The 15,721-nt window shown below is 44.1% G+C and overlaps 1 protein-coding gene across 2 annotated transcripts in view; it reads left to right on the forward strand.

Annotated features, from left to right (window-relative positions):
* Window positions 1-15,721, forward strand: part of BMP1 (bone morphogenetic protein 1) — a 216,461-nt gene that overhangs the window by 105,542 nt on the left and 95,198 nt on the right. For both annotated transcript variants that reach the window (XM_082255772.1, XM_082255771.1), the window contains exons 3-7: window positions 471-626; window positions 804-921; window positions 1,040-1,218; window positions 2,767-2,872; window positions 3,070-3,194. In XM_082255772.1, the coding sequence (XP_082111898.1) occupies window positions 471-626; window positions 804-921; window positions 1,040-1,218; window positions 2,767-2,872; window positions 3,070-3,194 (684 nt within the window). The remainder of the gene's footprint in view (window positions 1-470; window positions 627-803; window positions 922-1,039; window positions 1,219-2,766; window positions 2,873-3,069; window positions 3,195-15,721) is intronic.

A 15,721-nucleotide genomic window follows, 5' to 3' on the forward strand; every position in this document is an offset into this window, starting at 1 on the left:
GGGGTTCAACCCAGGGCATACAGCTCACCAATACAATCCCCCCCTCTCTAACGCTACCTAGAGGCATCTAAGATGGATTTACCAAAAACAGCATTATGATGGTCACTGTTTGTATAATCCTAAGCATTCCTTCCTCTGCCTACCTCACTGTGACAATGACTAGGCCTGAACAGACTCCCAGGCATTGAGCATCACATTAGGGGAGCATGCACATAGGGGTGAGGGTGCCTGTTATTTATTCTGAAGAGGAACAGGGAGAAGAATATCCAGTGTGTGTGTGTGTGTTTTATATGTATGTATACGCATATATAATATTTTGTGTGTGTGTGTATGTATATGTGTGTGTGTGTGTGTGTATATATTTATTTATAACACACCATCGCTCCTATTCTCTGCTATTCTCCTTATATACTTTATGTAGCTGATATGTATAGGCAATTTATCCCATTCTGTCCTCTTCTGTTCCCCAGTATCCAGACCTACAAGGAATGGCACATCGTCACGAACGGGACGCCGTGCACGTACAGACAGAAGAGTCTCCCGTGGCAGGCGAGCTGCAACCTCTCGACCAGAACGTGTGTGGCCACATGGAATTATTCCTTACGTTGTCAGCGGAAATTTCACAGGTCTCTCAATGACTCTACCTTTAAAAGAAAAACCCTCACTACTTTATCTGTTTAAGCTTTTTCTACCCTTTTGGAAATTTATTTTGATAATCCATTTTTTTTTTATTCCATGTAACGCCTAAGTTCTTCTTTTCCCTATTTAGTATCTTCCTAATATCTTGACCTTGTATGTCACAGGCAGTCAGAAGGCAATATTTCGGCAAGCGATGCGCCACTGGGAGAAGCACACTTGTGTCACGTTTCTAGAGAGAACTGATGAGGACAGTTACATTGTTTTCACATATAGGCCTTGCGGGTAATGTAGCATTTCACCTCCAAAACCAAAATGCTGTGTGGTTTTAAACATTGTTTCAGTTTTCAGAGTATTTATGCTTTCTTCTGTGCCTTTTGACTTCTCATCTCTTTGCGTGTAGGTGCTGCTCCTACGTGGGCCGTCGTGGAGGAGGACCTCAAGCCATTTCTATTGGAAAGAACTGTGACAAGTTCGGCATTGTGGTTCATGAGCTGGGTCACGTCATTGGATTCTGGCATGAACATACAAGGCCGGACCGAGATCATCACGTCACCATCATTCGAGATAACATCCAACCGGGTACTTGAGAAGATGGTCCCCAGGGCATTTTTGTGGGCTTTTATAGATGGTATTTGCAAGTAAAAAAAAAAAAAGACAGCTATAGTTCCAGGAGAAATTATCAAGTGTGCATTTAGTTGGACACAATTGGTTTACGTATATTGTACATTTGATTATGCATTCCTTATGTAGGCTTACTTTGAGAAAATGCATATTCGTCCTTTTGTTTAGCTTTTACTTATAGAATTTCTCTGATGATGACCTTTGAGGACTAACCGTTTCTGTCCTGTGCACTCTCTGACCATAGCCTAATTTGCCCTTAATTACAGTGCTTTTTTTTTTATGCTGTGCTATATACAGATGTGGAGATCATTTGTGAAAAGGCAACTGTCAATCTTCATGGGAGCTTGTAAGCCCTGGTGTTGTCTGTAGACATGATTAAGAATGTGGAACTCTATGCCCAGCCAAAACCTTTTTTTTTTTTTTTTTTTTTTTTTTTTTTTTTAAGTTTTGGATTGAGCAGGAAAGGATTACAACCCCTGTCAGGTTTTTAAGTCTATTCGGGGCTCTCTTAAGCCAGCCACAGACGGTTTGAATCTCAGCTGGTTCAGCAGGGACCAGCCAAGATTTAAACCATGTATGGGCACGCTGATTGTACCAAAGTTTCTGTTGGTCAACTTTGGTACAATCAGCCTGATGGATTTTCATGTGATTATTGCCAGCAGATATAGCCACGAGCAATAATCCCTGTGTGTTCTCCTCGCTGGGATGGCTCCCAGGTGCTCCCCCCCCCCCCGCCCCCTGCCTGGATAACACAATGGCTTTATGGGAGAGCTTTCCCTATCAACCCCTGACTGTGTTGATGGGGAAATCAAGCATTTGGGTTGCAGGAAAGAAATTTGCACACTCTAGGGCCCATTTTAAAGAGGGCACTCACATGCTGTCTGGTGGCAATAGTTTCACCATAAAGGAAGTAAGAAGAAAGCTTCAATAAAGACAGAAATAAAAGTGCCTTATTTAGTAGAATGGGGGAGGGCTAGATCCCGGTCTGCTTTTTATTGCTGTTACTTAGACAGTGAGTGGAAATCTCTCCATCAGAGCCTCAGACAGCAGTAAAAACCCAAAAGAGGTTCTAATCCTTTCCTACTCTACCCAAAACAAATATAGTTTTGGCTGGACATACACTTTCAATTTAAATATAATTTTTTTTTTTTTTTTATATATAAAAAAAGTAAGCCTGTGCAACTGTAGTAATGTAAAAAAATATATTCCTATTTTGCATAACTGGCTTTAATTAAAATGCTTTCCCAATAGTTCTTGAAATTGTCAGAATGTGGGAAAGTACTTAGAAATAGACAGACAGTAAATGTAGCATTTGCAGAAGATCAGATTTCAGAACCTAGTCTGACCATTGATTTGAAAAATATGCAAGCAAGGAAATTTAGAATATGGGGTAAATGTAAGACCAAGACTCCTCAAGGGTCTGTCCAAATGGTTTGGCTACTTCTTAGAAGTTCAGAATTCCAGAGGAGCTCTGTGTTTATATCTGATTGATTGTTGTTTCCTCAGGACAGGAGTATAACTTCCTGAAAATGGAGACAGAAGAGGTGGAATCTTTGGGAGAGACCTATGATTTTGACAGTATAATGCACTATGCTAAGAATACTTTCTCCAGGTAAGGGAATATTTAGAATTTATAAGCCATAGTGTCTTTACCAATTACTATGTTTCCACTTGACAGATCACAACCGTCTTGACAGAACACTTGAAGTTTGCTCTTTAAACCTTTGTAATAAAGCTGTCCATTGCCTGTGGCTGTATTGCTAGTTTTTCATGCATTATTTGGCTTTTTTTTTTTTGCTTTTTTAACAGAGGGATTTTCCTTGACACAATTCTACCTAAATATGAAGTAAATGGAGTTAAGCCATCGATAGGACAGAGGACGAGACTTAGTGTTGGGGATATTGCACAGGCCAGGAAACTCTATCAGTGTACAGGTAATGCTGTTTGCCATATATTATTTTTATACTTGCTATATGTTGGTATAATGCTGTGTGTATTAACCTTCCTAGCTGTATTCCCGAGTATGGCTCGAGGGTTAAATTTCAGTGCCAAAAGCGGTAACCCCGAGCCACACAGCTAGGAAGATCGCTGGATCCTGGTAGAGGGGTTACTTACCTTGTCACCGGGATCCATCGATGTATCCTGGCGGTGTGTGGCGGCGGATCTTCCTCCCGATCCTCTGTGTGCCCCGGCTTCCGTCTCCTGCGATGTGACGTTCGCAGGGGGGTGGAACCGGCGGCAAATTCAAATGTAAAACACACTGATACTATTCAAAATAAAATTCACATTAGTTTGCCCCCCAGTGCCCTTTCCTGCAGTTTTACTGTACTTTTTATGTATGTATGTGTGTGTAATATATATATATGTGTGTATACATACATACATACATACTTTAACTTATTTATAGTTTTTTATTATATTATAATTTATGATTTTGTGTTTCAAACTTTATCATACCCGAGATGTTGTAAAGAAGAACGCACAGTAAAAAAAAAAAAAATCATATGTAAATAGTTGGTTTGGGCTGTTCTTTCTTAAGAATTACTTGCAAAACAATAGTACAGCTTTCAGCACCTAAAATCCGAAAAAGAATCATACCGCCAGGGAGGTTAAGCTGCCATTATTTAAATAAAATGCTGTTTACGAAGTTGTAAAAGAGAATACCCTGTAGAGAATGTATATTCGTTGACACATTCATATGCAGGAAATGTGGGCACACAAAGCTATGTTAGTGGTGACTAATCTCGAGAAACAGTGCCTGCTGATTTAATGGTTTGCCTGTTGTTTTGTATATACCATAACGTTCCTTTTCAGTGTAATATACAGGAAATGAGATGTGTAGTTGCATACTGGATTAAGAGGGGTGTAAAAATACTGCGCTTCTGGGTTATGGCAGTTATAGAAGCTCTCCAAGTGTATACCTTGCCATAACCCAGGAGCGCAGTACTTCTACACCCCTCTTTATCCTATTTATACTGTTCAGGTACCAGTTCAGTACTTGCAGCACCCGGGAAGTAATTTCATTTGAACTGATTATACTAATATACCCTGATAGCGCAAGAATCCCCACACAATTTATTTAGTTGCATACTGGATTGTATTGTTGTACAAAGCATGCAGCATGTACTTTGCTTTGTTGATGTATAGGGAATGATTTGTTCACTGGATTCTGGCACTACACAAGGACTACGGTGTGTAGTGGGTTTTAGGATGTATCTGAAGTTCTTTTGTACAGGAGTTAATAAAGTACTGATTTATTTAGAGAAAGTGCTGTGTGTTCTTATCTCTGTCACTTTCCACCTATTGCTTTCTATGCATATACTTTGTATATTTACTTTCATGAAAGTAAAGGGAATAGTTGCCAACATTAAAAAAAAATTTCCAGGGACACTTTGCAGCACAGCTATCAAATACCACACCCACTTCCATGAAGCTCCGCCCACTCTGCATAATTAATCTCGCCTACTTATCAGATTATAAAGTCTACTCAATATGGAGAGAATTACAGGAAATTAAAAAGGGAATTTCAAACTTAAGGCCACAGTAGCAGAGTTGGAATAAGTCTCCCATTCAGCTGCACTACTTCTGCGTAACATTTATGGGCAGCCTGATTAACAGGCGCTTCCAGGGACAATATATATTACCTGGGACAGGCTCCTATTTGCAAGGACTGTCCCAGGAAAAAAGGGACAGTTGGCAAGTATGAAAGGGAATGCTGTGTGTACTCTGTTCTCTGGGTGTATGGAATAGTGTTTCTGTATATATGGAATGCTCTGTGTACTCCACCCTCTGGGTGTATGGAATGCTGTGTGTACTGGTTTCAATTGGTATATTTGGAATGCTGATTTTAATCTGCTCTCTGGGTATATGGAATGGTGTGTCAGTATATATGGAATGCTTTGCGCTGTATTGTTGTGCAGCGGATGCTCTGTCTGCTGGGTCCTATTAGAGTACAGGGAATGCTCTATTGGTGCCCAGGGAATGATTTGTGTACTGGGTTCTTATTGGTGTCCAGGGAAAGCTCTGTGCACTAGATTCTTTTGGTGTGCGGGAAATTAACTGTGTACTGAATTCTGTTGTTATGCAGGGAATGATGTATGCAGGGAATGATGTACGTACTGGATTCTATTGGTGTGCTAGAAATTATCAATGCACTGGATTCAATTAGTGTGCAGGAAATGATCTGTGTACTGGATTTGGTTGGTGTCCAGGGAATGCTCTGTGTACTGGATTCCTTTGGTGAACAGGGAATGATCTATGTACTGGATTCTTTTAGTGTGCAGGAAATGATACATGTACTGAATTGTATTGATGAGCAGGCAATGATCTGTGTACTAGTTTCTATTAGTGTGCAGGAAATTATATATGCAGTGGATTCGAATAGTGTGCAGGAAACAATCCTTGTTTTGGATTGTATAAATGTGCATGAAATGCTGTTTACTGGATTATATTCATGTGCTGGAAATGGTCTGTGTATTGGATTCCATTGGTGTGCAGGAAATGGTCTGTGTACTGGATTCCATTGGTGTGCAGGAAATGATCAGTGTACTGGATTCCATTGGTGTGCAGGAAATGATCAGTGTACTGGATTCTATTAGTGTGCAGGAAATGATCAGTGTACTGGATTCTATTGGTGTGCAGGAAATGATCAGTGTACTGGATTCTATTGGTGTGCAGGAAATGATCAGTGTACTGGATTCTATTGGTGTGCAGGAAATGATCTATGCACTGGATTCTATTGGTGTGCAGGAAATGATCTATGCACTGGATTACATTAGTGTTCAGGAAATGATAGGTGTACTGGATTCCATTAGTGTTCAGGAAATGATAGGTGTACTGGATTCCATTAGTGTTCAGGAAATAATAGGTGTACTGGATTCAGTTGGAGTGCAGGAAATGATCAGTGTACTGGGTTCTATTGGTGTGCATGGAATGCTCCGAGTTTTTTGATATATTGGTGTGCAGGGAAAATTGTTTGTACCGGGTTCAATTGGGCAGGGAATGCTTTGTGTGCTGGGTCTTTTTGTTGTGCCCAGAAAGCTCTGTGTACTGGGTTCTACTGGGGTGTTTGCAAATTTCTTTGTGTACTAAGCTATATTGGTGTGCAGAGAATTTTGTGTATACTGCACTCTGTTGGTATGCAGGGAATGCTGTGTGTCCTGGGATCTATTGGTGTGCAGGGAATGTTGTATGTATTTGGCTCTATTGGTGTGCCGGGAATGATGTGTGTACTGAATGCTGTTGATGTGCAGGGAATGTTCTGTGTTCTGGGTCTACTAAAATGCAGTGAGGCAGGCTCTGTGTACAGCTAATGCTTAGTTCTCTGGGCTTGATCTGTATATGGGGGCACACTGTTCACATTACTTTCTTGGTATTCAGAAATAATTTTTGTGCACAGTTAGCTCTGTGGTGTGCAGGTAATCGTGTATGTGCAGTTCTTTTCCAGATTGCACAGAGGGGTTGATATTTATTTGGCTCAGGGAATGCTGTGTACTAATCTGTGTGAACCGAGTCTTGTTCTTGGCCTTTCTTTTCTAATTGACTTGCTCCGATCTTTCTCTCTCTTTCTCACACTCATCAGTTGGAGAGCTGTACATCTTGTCTCTCTTTCACCATCCTCGTGTAAGTGATTCTTTCCCAGTTTCCCTGACAACAGCAGGAAGCATTTGTTTGCAATGGTCATCAGCTGTGTGTAGAAATGTCAATTCAGTGTTACTCCAAGCACAGAGCTTTGTCTATAACCTCCTCATTTCCGAGAGGAATGTAGCCCGCTGCTCTATTAACTCTGTCGTTTCCTAGCCTGGGCACTAACAGGTTGTATTCAGCTGCCACAGATCTTTCAGAACTTCTTTCCTGGAATACCACAATCCGTTCCAGATGTCCACTCACACATGTGCTGGCTCTGTCCCATAATGCTTTGCTGTAGCTCTGTCGTTTTCTCTTGTTACAAAACTAGAACTTTAGTTGTCATGCTAAACCATTCCATTTTAGCAGGATAACTAGAAAATGCTTATCACGCAAGATATTAAAAAAAACTTTAAACTCTACCTGAGGGCTAGACAAGTCTCAGGATACAGGTGGCCAGTGCACCCTAGGAAATGGCTGATAATGGCTAAGCTATTAAGAGGCGTGCATCTTCACTGGTCTCACGATTCGTTCAGATTAGTTATGTCAACGATTCAATTCCACGATGCATCACAAATACTGCCCATGGTTTATTTTATCTGTTGAGTAAAAAAGAAAACACTCCCTGCATGTAGCAAAGTCTAAAACACAGCAGACAACTTAAAAAAGGGGATCCAGGCTCCCCCAAAATACTAGATAAGATGGTCAGAGACTGCAGACATACTACAAGAGATGGTCAGAGACTGCAGACATACTACAAGAGATGGTCAGAGACTGCAGACATACTGCAAGAGATGGTCGGTGACTGCAGACATACTACCAGAAATGGTCAGAGCTTGCAGACATACTACCAGAAATGGTCAGAGCTTGCAGACATACTACAAGAGAATCCCTGGCTAAAACAGAAACACAAAACAGCGCACCTGAGCATTCAGATAAACCTTTTTATAGATGAAAGAGGTAAAATTACACTCACAATAAAATTGACTGATCAGGGCATATAACCAGGACAGACCTCTCCAATAGTAAACCAGGTCACACCAGCTGATGCTGAAGACACTCTTGCTAGGTAGCCGAAGAAGCGCCAGACCAAAGCATAAAATCCAAATTCACATAAGTTTATTCTAAAATAAAAAAAATAAAATCTGTGTTTTTTGGGTGTCAGAGAAATCTCCCTCCTTACCTTGAATAGACTCAAAATATAGCTTTCCTGTATGAATCTATGTAGGGAAGCTAATTGCTGGATCTGAAGAGTCACTGGCCAGCAGTATCTGCATGAGCAATCAAGATCAAGGTTCTTGTTTGCTTCTGCAGATATGCTTGCCAGTGGCTTTCCTGGTCCAGCAATTGGCTTCCCTACATAGAATCACACAGTAAGCTATAATGAGTCCTTTTGAGGTTCTTATTTGAAACAAAGTCCAGGCTCTAACTAACAATGCCTAAAAATGCTCCCTCCCCCTTTCTAAATCTAATACTACCTACCCTGTAGAAGTAATAAGCATATACAGGCCTATTCTCAGAGTGGTGTGGTCAGCTCACGTGCGCTTTCCAGCAGCTGGCTTCAGGGGAGAGGATAGAGCATCGACAACGGATGGAATGCTTGGGCGGGGACGTCACTCATCGGGTGTAAACCGAGAAGCGGTCTGTTTACATCCGACGGCTCAGAGGAGAGCGGGCTGTGTCTGTGTCCACTCTACATAAGTGGAGCAGACACAGACCAGCCATCCGCCTGCTCAGTGGGGATCAGTAAGACAGATTCCCCGCTGAGCAGATGGACTCCAACAGGGCCTGCCCCGTGTGTTAGGGGCCTAAAGAGGGTGGGAGTTCTGAAACACGTTGACTGTTTTCGGAATAAACAAATTAATTTGGACTATTTTATCCTTTTTGATCTTTAACTACTATTTATGGAAGTCTTTTTTTTTTTTTTTTTTTTTTCTGGTAACCTGCTGGAGTATACACTGGAGGGTAGCCTTGTCTGTTGTAAGCAGTCTAACCTGAGCCAATGTGTTTTCTGAATGTTTTTGTCCTCTATCTCAATTTGATTACTTTGTATGATCTGTACTGATGATGGTCCTGGAGTCCTTGGTGTCCAAAGTAGATTTGCTCCTGGGCAAAGGGGCTTACAAAAAGCACCCCCCGCCTTCACCTGCTTCCTCTGTCTCCTTAGATCCAGAGTCTGATTCGGCCGACGCGGATGCAAGTTATCCTTTGGGGTCTGTGTCCATACTCCTTGTGCGCTCAGATGGCAAGGATGATTCCTCTGGTTTAGCTGCACATGAAAAGGCGCTAGTGAATGCACTAATTGTATCGGTGCGGGAAACCTTGCATATGGAAGATGCGACTAACGCAACATCAGAGGCGCGGGTCGCCTGTGGCACCCACAGGTCATCCAAAGCAGCGAGGGCATTCCGCTTTCCCTCCTCCTTTTGATATTGTCTCAAAACAGTGAGGGTCCCCAAAACGCACCTTTGCAATCCCTAAGCGTCTTGCAATGCGGTACCCTTATGAGGAGTCCCTCCTTAAAAAAAAATGGACAGTGCATCCTGTATTGGTTTCCAGGTTGAATAAAGCCACTGTAAAATAATGGTTAAAGAGTCCCCAGTCTCTCAGATCCAGCTTATAGGAGGTCGGAGGCCTCGACCCACCATATGCTCACTGTGGCTGGGTCGGTACTTAGGCCGGTGTTTACCATCACCCTGGTGTCACAAGCTGTCACTAAATGGGCCAAAATTTTAAGCTGGGACCTGGAGGAGAAACCACTCCCTCCTGCTTTTTGTGGAGCTGTCAGATTAGTTGGTCCAAGGGCTACAGTTCGTCTGTACCTCTTTGAATGCCGCTCCCCTGATTTCTAGATGGTCTGTCTCACCAGTGGTCATGCGGGGCATTATCTGGTTGAAATGCAGGTCTGCAGACCAGGCTTTTAAGAAGGCTTTGTCCGATCTTCCATTCGTAGGGGGATCGCCTGTTTGGAGCTTCCTTAGATGACATAATCAAAGGCCTCACGGGGAGGGGGAAAGAGGTCTCTTCTTCCTCAGGCTTCAAAGGGTAAGGAGTCCCATGGGGACCTTCCTTTATGGCTCACAAGCAGCCTTTTCGTCCCTCAAGGCAAGGGATAAATGCTTCAGGGCCTTCACTGGAGGTTCCAAGGAGTGTTTGCCGGGCAAACCAATGTGGTTCTGCCAGACCTGCGAATAAAAATTCCTCTGCATAAAGGGGGGCCCTCATCCGTATCTGAGGTGGGGGGGGTGTCTTCGCTGTTTTCCAAATCTGTTGACCTTCCTAATCCAGGACAAGTGGGTCCACAAAGTAATTTGCTTCGGCTACAAGAGTAGTACAAGTTTCGATCATATCCACCGGAAACGTTCTTCCCTTCCAACCTTCACTTATTCCCAGTTCGCTTAAAGCAGGGATCCTCCCATGAGGCATTGTAAATCTCTGACATTCACAGACGTGACTAGGCATAATGGGAATTGTAGTTTCTGAACAACTGGAAGGCCATAGTTTGAAGACCCCTGGCTTAAAGGATCTCTCTGAGGGCAGTGCAAGAATGTTTTCAAGGTTTTTTCTCAAACCAATTCTGTACCTCAAGGCATTAAACTGCTTTGTTCGGGTACAGAAGTTCCAAATGCAATCTATTCGCAGGGTGGTGGCATCCCTACATCAGGGGGATTCACATTCACATCCCCATATGTGTCGCCCATCAGCGCTTCCTCCACCTTGCCATGGGCGAGGAGCATTATCAATTTGTGGCGCCACCCTTTGGTCTCGCTTCCGCTCCTCGGGTCTTCACAAAAGTGTTGGGCCCAGTTCTAGCATTAGTGTGTCAGTGGGGGATCGCGATACTGGGGTACTTGGATGACTGCTCTGTTGGCCAACCTGGAGATTACTCTGCAAACCCTGAGGGAGTTCTGTTGGATTCTGAATCTTCAGAAGTCTGCTCTGGTCCCATCCACGAGCCTGGACTATCTGGGTCTGACTTTGGACTCGGCCAGAGTGTTTCTTCCTCTGGAAAAACTTCACAAGTTGCAGCAGGCAATTTGGCTTCTGCTGTCCAGCAGACAGTCATATCTGTGGTCTTGCATGCGGGTGCTGGGCCTGATGGGTGTCTACCTTTTGAGGCGGTCCCGTTTGCACTGTTCCATATGAGTTCTTTGCAAAAGGAGATTCTGGTGAAGTGGAACAAGGATCCTTAGTCTCCTGGACGATCTGATCTTGTTGAGCCGGAACACGAGGGGGTCCCTGCTTTGATGGCTTCGTTCTCCAGCACTTCTTCTGGGAAAGTAATTTCTTCCCCTGTACTGGACGATTGTTACCACGGATGCCAGCCTATCCGGGTGGGGAGGCATCCTCGGCACAGTGTGCGCTCAGGGAGTCTAGACCCTAGAAGAGTCCAGGCTACCAATCAATTACTGGAGCTCCGAGTGATCAGAGTGTGTCTGGATCATTGGACAAGTTGTCTCCAGGGGTGTCTGGTATGGATTCAATAAGACAATGCCATGGCCGTGGCCTGTCAATCACCAAGGGGGCATAAGAAATGTTCTGGCGGCACGGGAAGTAGCCGGCATTCTAAGGTGGGCAAAACTGTTTGTTCCAGTCTTCTCTATGCACATTTCAGGAGTGGAAAATTGTCAGGTGGACTATCTCAGTTGACCGGCATTAGACCAAGGAGAAAGGTCACTTCATCCGGAGGTGTTCCATCAGTTGTGTCTTCAGAGGGGGACTCCTGGGATGGATCTGTTGGCCTCTTGCCTCAACAGAAAAGTACAGAGGTTTGTGGCACGGTCCCGGGATCCTCTAGCTGATGCCACAGACGCCTTAGTGACTCCCTGGAGTCAGTATCGTCTGATATACGCCTTTCCTCCTCTCAAGCCTCTGCCGAGACTCCTGCACAGGATCGAGGCAGAAGGGATTCCAGTCATCCTAGTGGCTCCAGACTGACCTCGGTGGACTTGGCATGCCGATCTGGTAGGGCTGGTCACCAGTGCTCCTTGGAGACTTCTTTCCAGGGAAGATCTGCTTTCTTTAGGTCCGATATTCCATCCTGCTCTACAGTCACTGGCTTTGACGGCTTGGCTATTGAAAGCCAGGTGCTGAAGGATAGAGGATTGTCTGAATCTGTGATTCCTACACTTTTAAAAGCTAGAAAATCTACTTCTAGGAAAATTTACCATCATACTTGGAAGACATATATATTGGTGGTGTGAATCCCTGCGGGTTCACCCTTGCTCCTTTCCGGTGACTCTGATCTTGGCCTTCCTCCAGCGAGGGGTCGAGCAACGTCTGGCCTTGAGTACCATTAAAGGCCAGGTCTTGGCCTTGCCAATTTTCTTTTAATGTCTGTTGGCCACACTCTCCTTGGTGTGTATCTTTCTCCATGGAGTGATACACTTGGTTCCCCAGGTGCAGTCTCCATTGCCGCCGTGGGACCTCAGTTTGGTGCTGTCAGTTCTCCAGAAACCTTTTGTAAATTTTTGTGAGAGTCCCCTGCTTAGGTTGTCATAGAAGGTGGCCTTTTTGGTGGCTAATACTTCTGCACGCAGGTTGTCTGAGCTGGTGGCTTTGTCTTGTCATTCACCTTACCTAGTGGTTCTCAGGTGGTTCTTTGGCCATGTCCATTGTTCCTTCCAAAGGTCGTCTCCGATTTTCATCCGAATGAAGACATTGTGTTTTTCCTTCCCTGTGTCCCAAGCCTAAGCATCCTAAGGAAGTTGCCTTGCGTTCCCTGGATGTGGTTCAGGCAATTAGGGTGTACCTGGCACCTACGGAGTCATTTCGGAAGTCAGACTCCCTATTTTTCCTTACGGATGGACCTCGCAAGGGTCTGGCTGCTTCTGCTGTGACCATTTCCAGATGGATCAGACTTATTCTATTAAGGATCAGGCTCCTCCTTTCCCTGTCGGGGCGCATTCTACTTGGGTGCTTTGTGCCTCCTGGGCCTTCCGTCATCAAGCGTCAGTGGTGCAGGTTTGCAAGGCGGCCACCTGGTCGTCTGTACATACATTCACAAAGTTTTATAAAATGGATGTATTGGCATCTTCGAATGCTTTTTTTGGCCGCAAAGTTTTTCAGGCTGCTATTTAGAGATCTTGTCCTCTTGATTGTGTTTTTTTTTTTTTTTTTTTTCTTTTTTTTTTTTTTCAGGTGTGCTCCAGTTGTTAATAGTTGATCTCCAAGTTACCTAGTTGGCTATGTTTAGCCTTGGGGAAGTTTGTTTTCTGGTGTTCCCATCAGTTTAACACTGATTTGGGATGTCCCTACTGTCATGAAGATGAAGAGCTGTGTCCCTCAATGAACTTACCATAAAATCCATTTCTCTGATGATCATTGACACCCATCCCCCACCCGCCCTTCTTTGGAGTTGGGTTTTTTTCTTCTGACACTGCTTGTTACAAAACTGAATACCTATAGGAGTAAGTGGGAGTATACCCCCAGGGACTGCCCCATAGGTGTGTTCAACCTTTTTTCTCTGCCTCATGTCCTACTCCTGTAGGGGGCAGTATAATCCTACTGTCATGAAGATAAAGACCTGTGTCCGTCAATGAACAGCAGAGAAATGGATTTTACGGTAAGTCAAAAATCCAATTTTTTAACATCGGTTCTACAGTAGAAATATTTTCTACGTTAGTTGATTAAAACTCTGGCAACATATTTAAAAGAGAAGTATGGGGTGTGAGCTATTTTTCTAAATATACTTGCCTAGGTGGATGCAGCATTGGCTCGATGCTGCATCTGTCCCCCAGCGCCTCTGCACTGAGAACCGAGCGATCGAACCTCACCGGTTGCTCGGTTCTCACAGCTTCCTGAGCAGAGAGCTGCTGACTGTCAGTCAGTAGCTCTCTGCTCTGCTCCCTCTTTGCTCATTGGAGCGCTGAGCCGTGGAGGGGCGGGGAGCGGCCGGCTCAGGCTCTCAGCGGTTCAGTGGTCCAAGCACCTTGCAGATCCAGACTCTATTGTCCTGATGACGCGGTGATAGGACCGACTTCTGTGATGTCCGAAGAAAGTGGACTGAAAATGGGTCACAGAAGTATAGCCAAACAAGCTTCGGCTATACTTTCTTTAAGGATCAGACAGTTCTCAGCAAGCCAGAATATTTATAGTATTTCTTTGCCTCTGGGACACTCTAGGTTTATCATCTGATTATCTCAAACAGCAGCCAGGTGTTTGTGTTACTAATCCTGTGGGATGGTACTTTACCATTACGGAGTACAGTTCTGAAGCTAGACCTTACCAATTCTGTTTCTAAATAGGAACCTGTGCTATAGATGGTATGTAGATTACAGTTACTGATCTATTTTAAAAATGTTTTTTGTCTGGCAGACATTGTGATTCAATGGCTTGAGTATTTATTCAGTTCTGTTCGGAGTTCACTTGTCTTCGTGCATGGTTGTTCTCAGGTCAGAAACGTAGAAAGTAACAAAGCCAGAAACAACCAAGCAACTAGCATATTTGGGTAGGGCAGTCGTAAGAGTTGCCTCCATATTTATATCAGTACAGTTTTACTAGCCAGTACCTTTTTTTTTTTTTTTTTCATTTTTGAATAGAGCGAGGAAGGATTAGGTCATCTGTGATTTGTTCAAATGTCTCGGAAAAAAAGTGGCTTGCCATTGTTGACTTCCTGAAAATCCTGTCTGGATATCCCTATTTTTAATACTTTGCATCACTGATTTGCAAATATATGCAACATTTTGAAGTCAGACTACCTAAACCATAATCTTGTGCTGTACCAGCATTGGACTCGAAGGAACCTTGTATGAGGATCAGACAATTAACAGATTCGGGAAATGAGATTAGCAACAGACCATGTATTTCCTTTTATCATTTCTTTGAAACGGACTGGCAATGTCGCCCAAACCCAACATTTCTCAGCCCTGGTACTTTGTGCATATTTCCAGATGTCCAGGTAAAATGGCGGATCGGATGGACAGATTATTGGGTGGGGCTGGGGAAGACCCAGCTGTCATGGTACACGTGGGTACCAATGACATAGGTAGAGGAAGACGGAGAGTCCTAAATGATTTCAGGGACTTAGGCGCTAAGTTGAGGACTAGGACCTCCAAGGTAGTATTTTCCGAAATACTACCTGTACCTCGAGCCACACCAGAGAGGCAGCGGGAGATTAGGGAAGTTAACGAGTGGCTGAGGAGCTGGTGTAGTAAGGAGGGTTTCGGGTTCCTGGAGAACTGGGCCGTCTTCTCAGTCGGTCACCGGCTCTTTGGTAGGGACGGATTGCACCTAAATGGGGTGGGTGCAGCCGTACTGGGTGCGAGGATGGCCAAAAAGTTAGAGGGGCTTTTAAACTAGGGAATGGGGGGGAGGGTACAGATGTAGAATTAGCCAGTGGAAAGAAAGTTTCAGAGGGCAGAAATGGGGGCATTAGCGGTAGGGTGTTCGGAGCTCCTATACCCAGGGTGGGTACGGGGAAAAATCAAGAGAGCAGCCTAAAAACATCAAAATTACGAGGCTTATATACCAATGCCAGAAGCCTGGCCAACAAGATGGGAGAGCTGGAGCTGCTGATGTTTGAGGAGGACTTAGATTTTGTGGGGATAACTGAGACTTGGTTTGACAGCTCCCATGACTGGATGGCGACCATTCAGGGGTATTCCCTTTATCGCAGAGATGGAGAAGGTAAAAAAGGGGGAGGGGTATGTCTGTATATTAATAACAGCATACAGGTAAATATGAGGGATGATATTAATAATGGAGCTATGGATGAGGCAGAATCCCTATGGGTAGAGCTTCAAAGGTATGGCACGGCGGGGAAGTTAATATTGGGCGTATGCTATAGACCCCCCAACCAGAGGGAGGAGGGTGAGGCGGCCCTCCTTTTACAGAT

This window comes from Pelophylax lessonae, assembly GCF_965119305.1.
Source record: "Pelophylax lessonae genome assembly, chromosome: 4".
Classification (NCBI taxonomy): domain Eukaryota; kingdom Metazoa; phylum Chordata; class Amphibia; order Anura; family Ranidae; genus Pelophylax; species Pelophylax lessonae.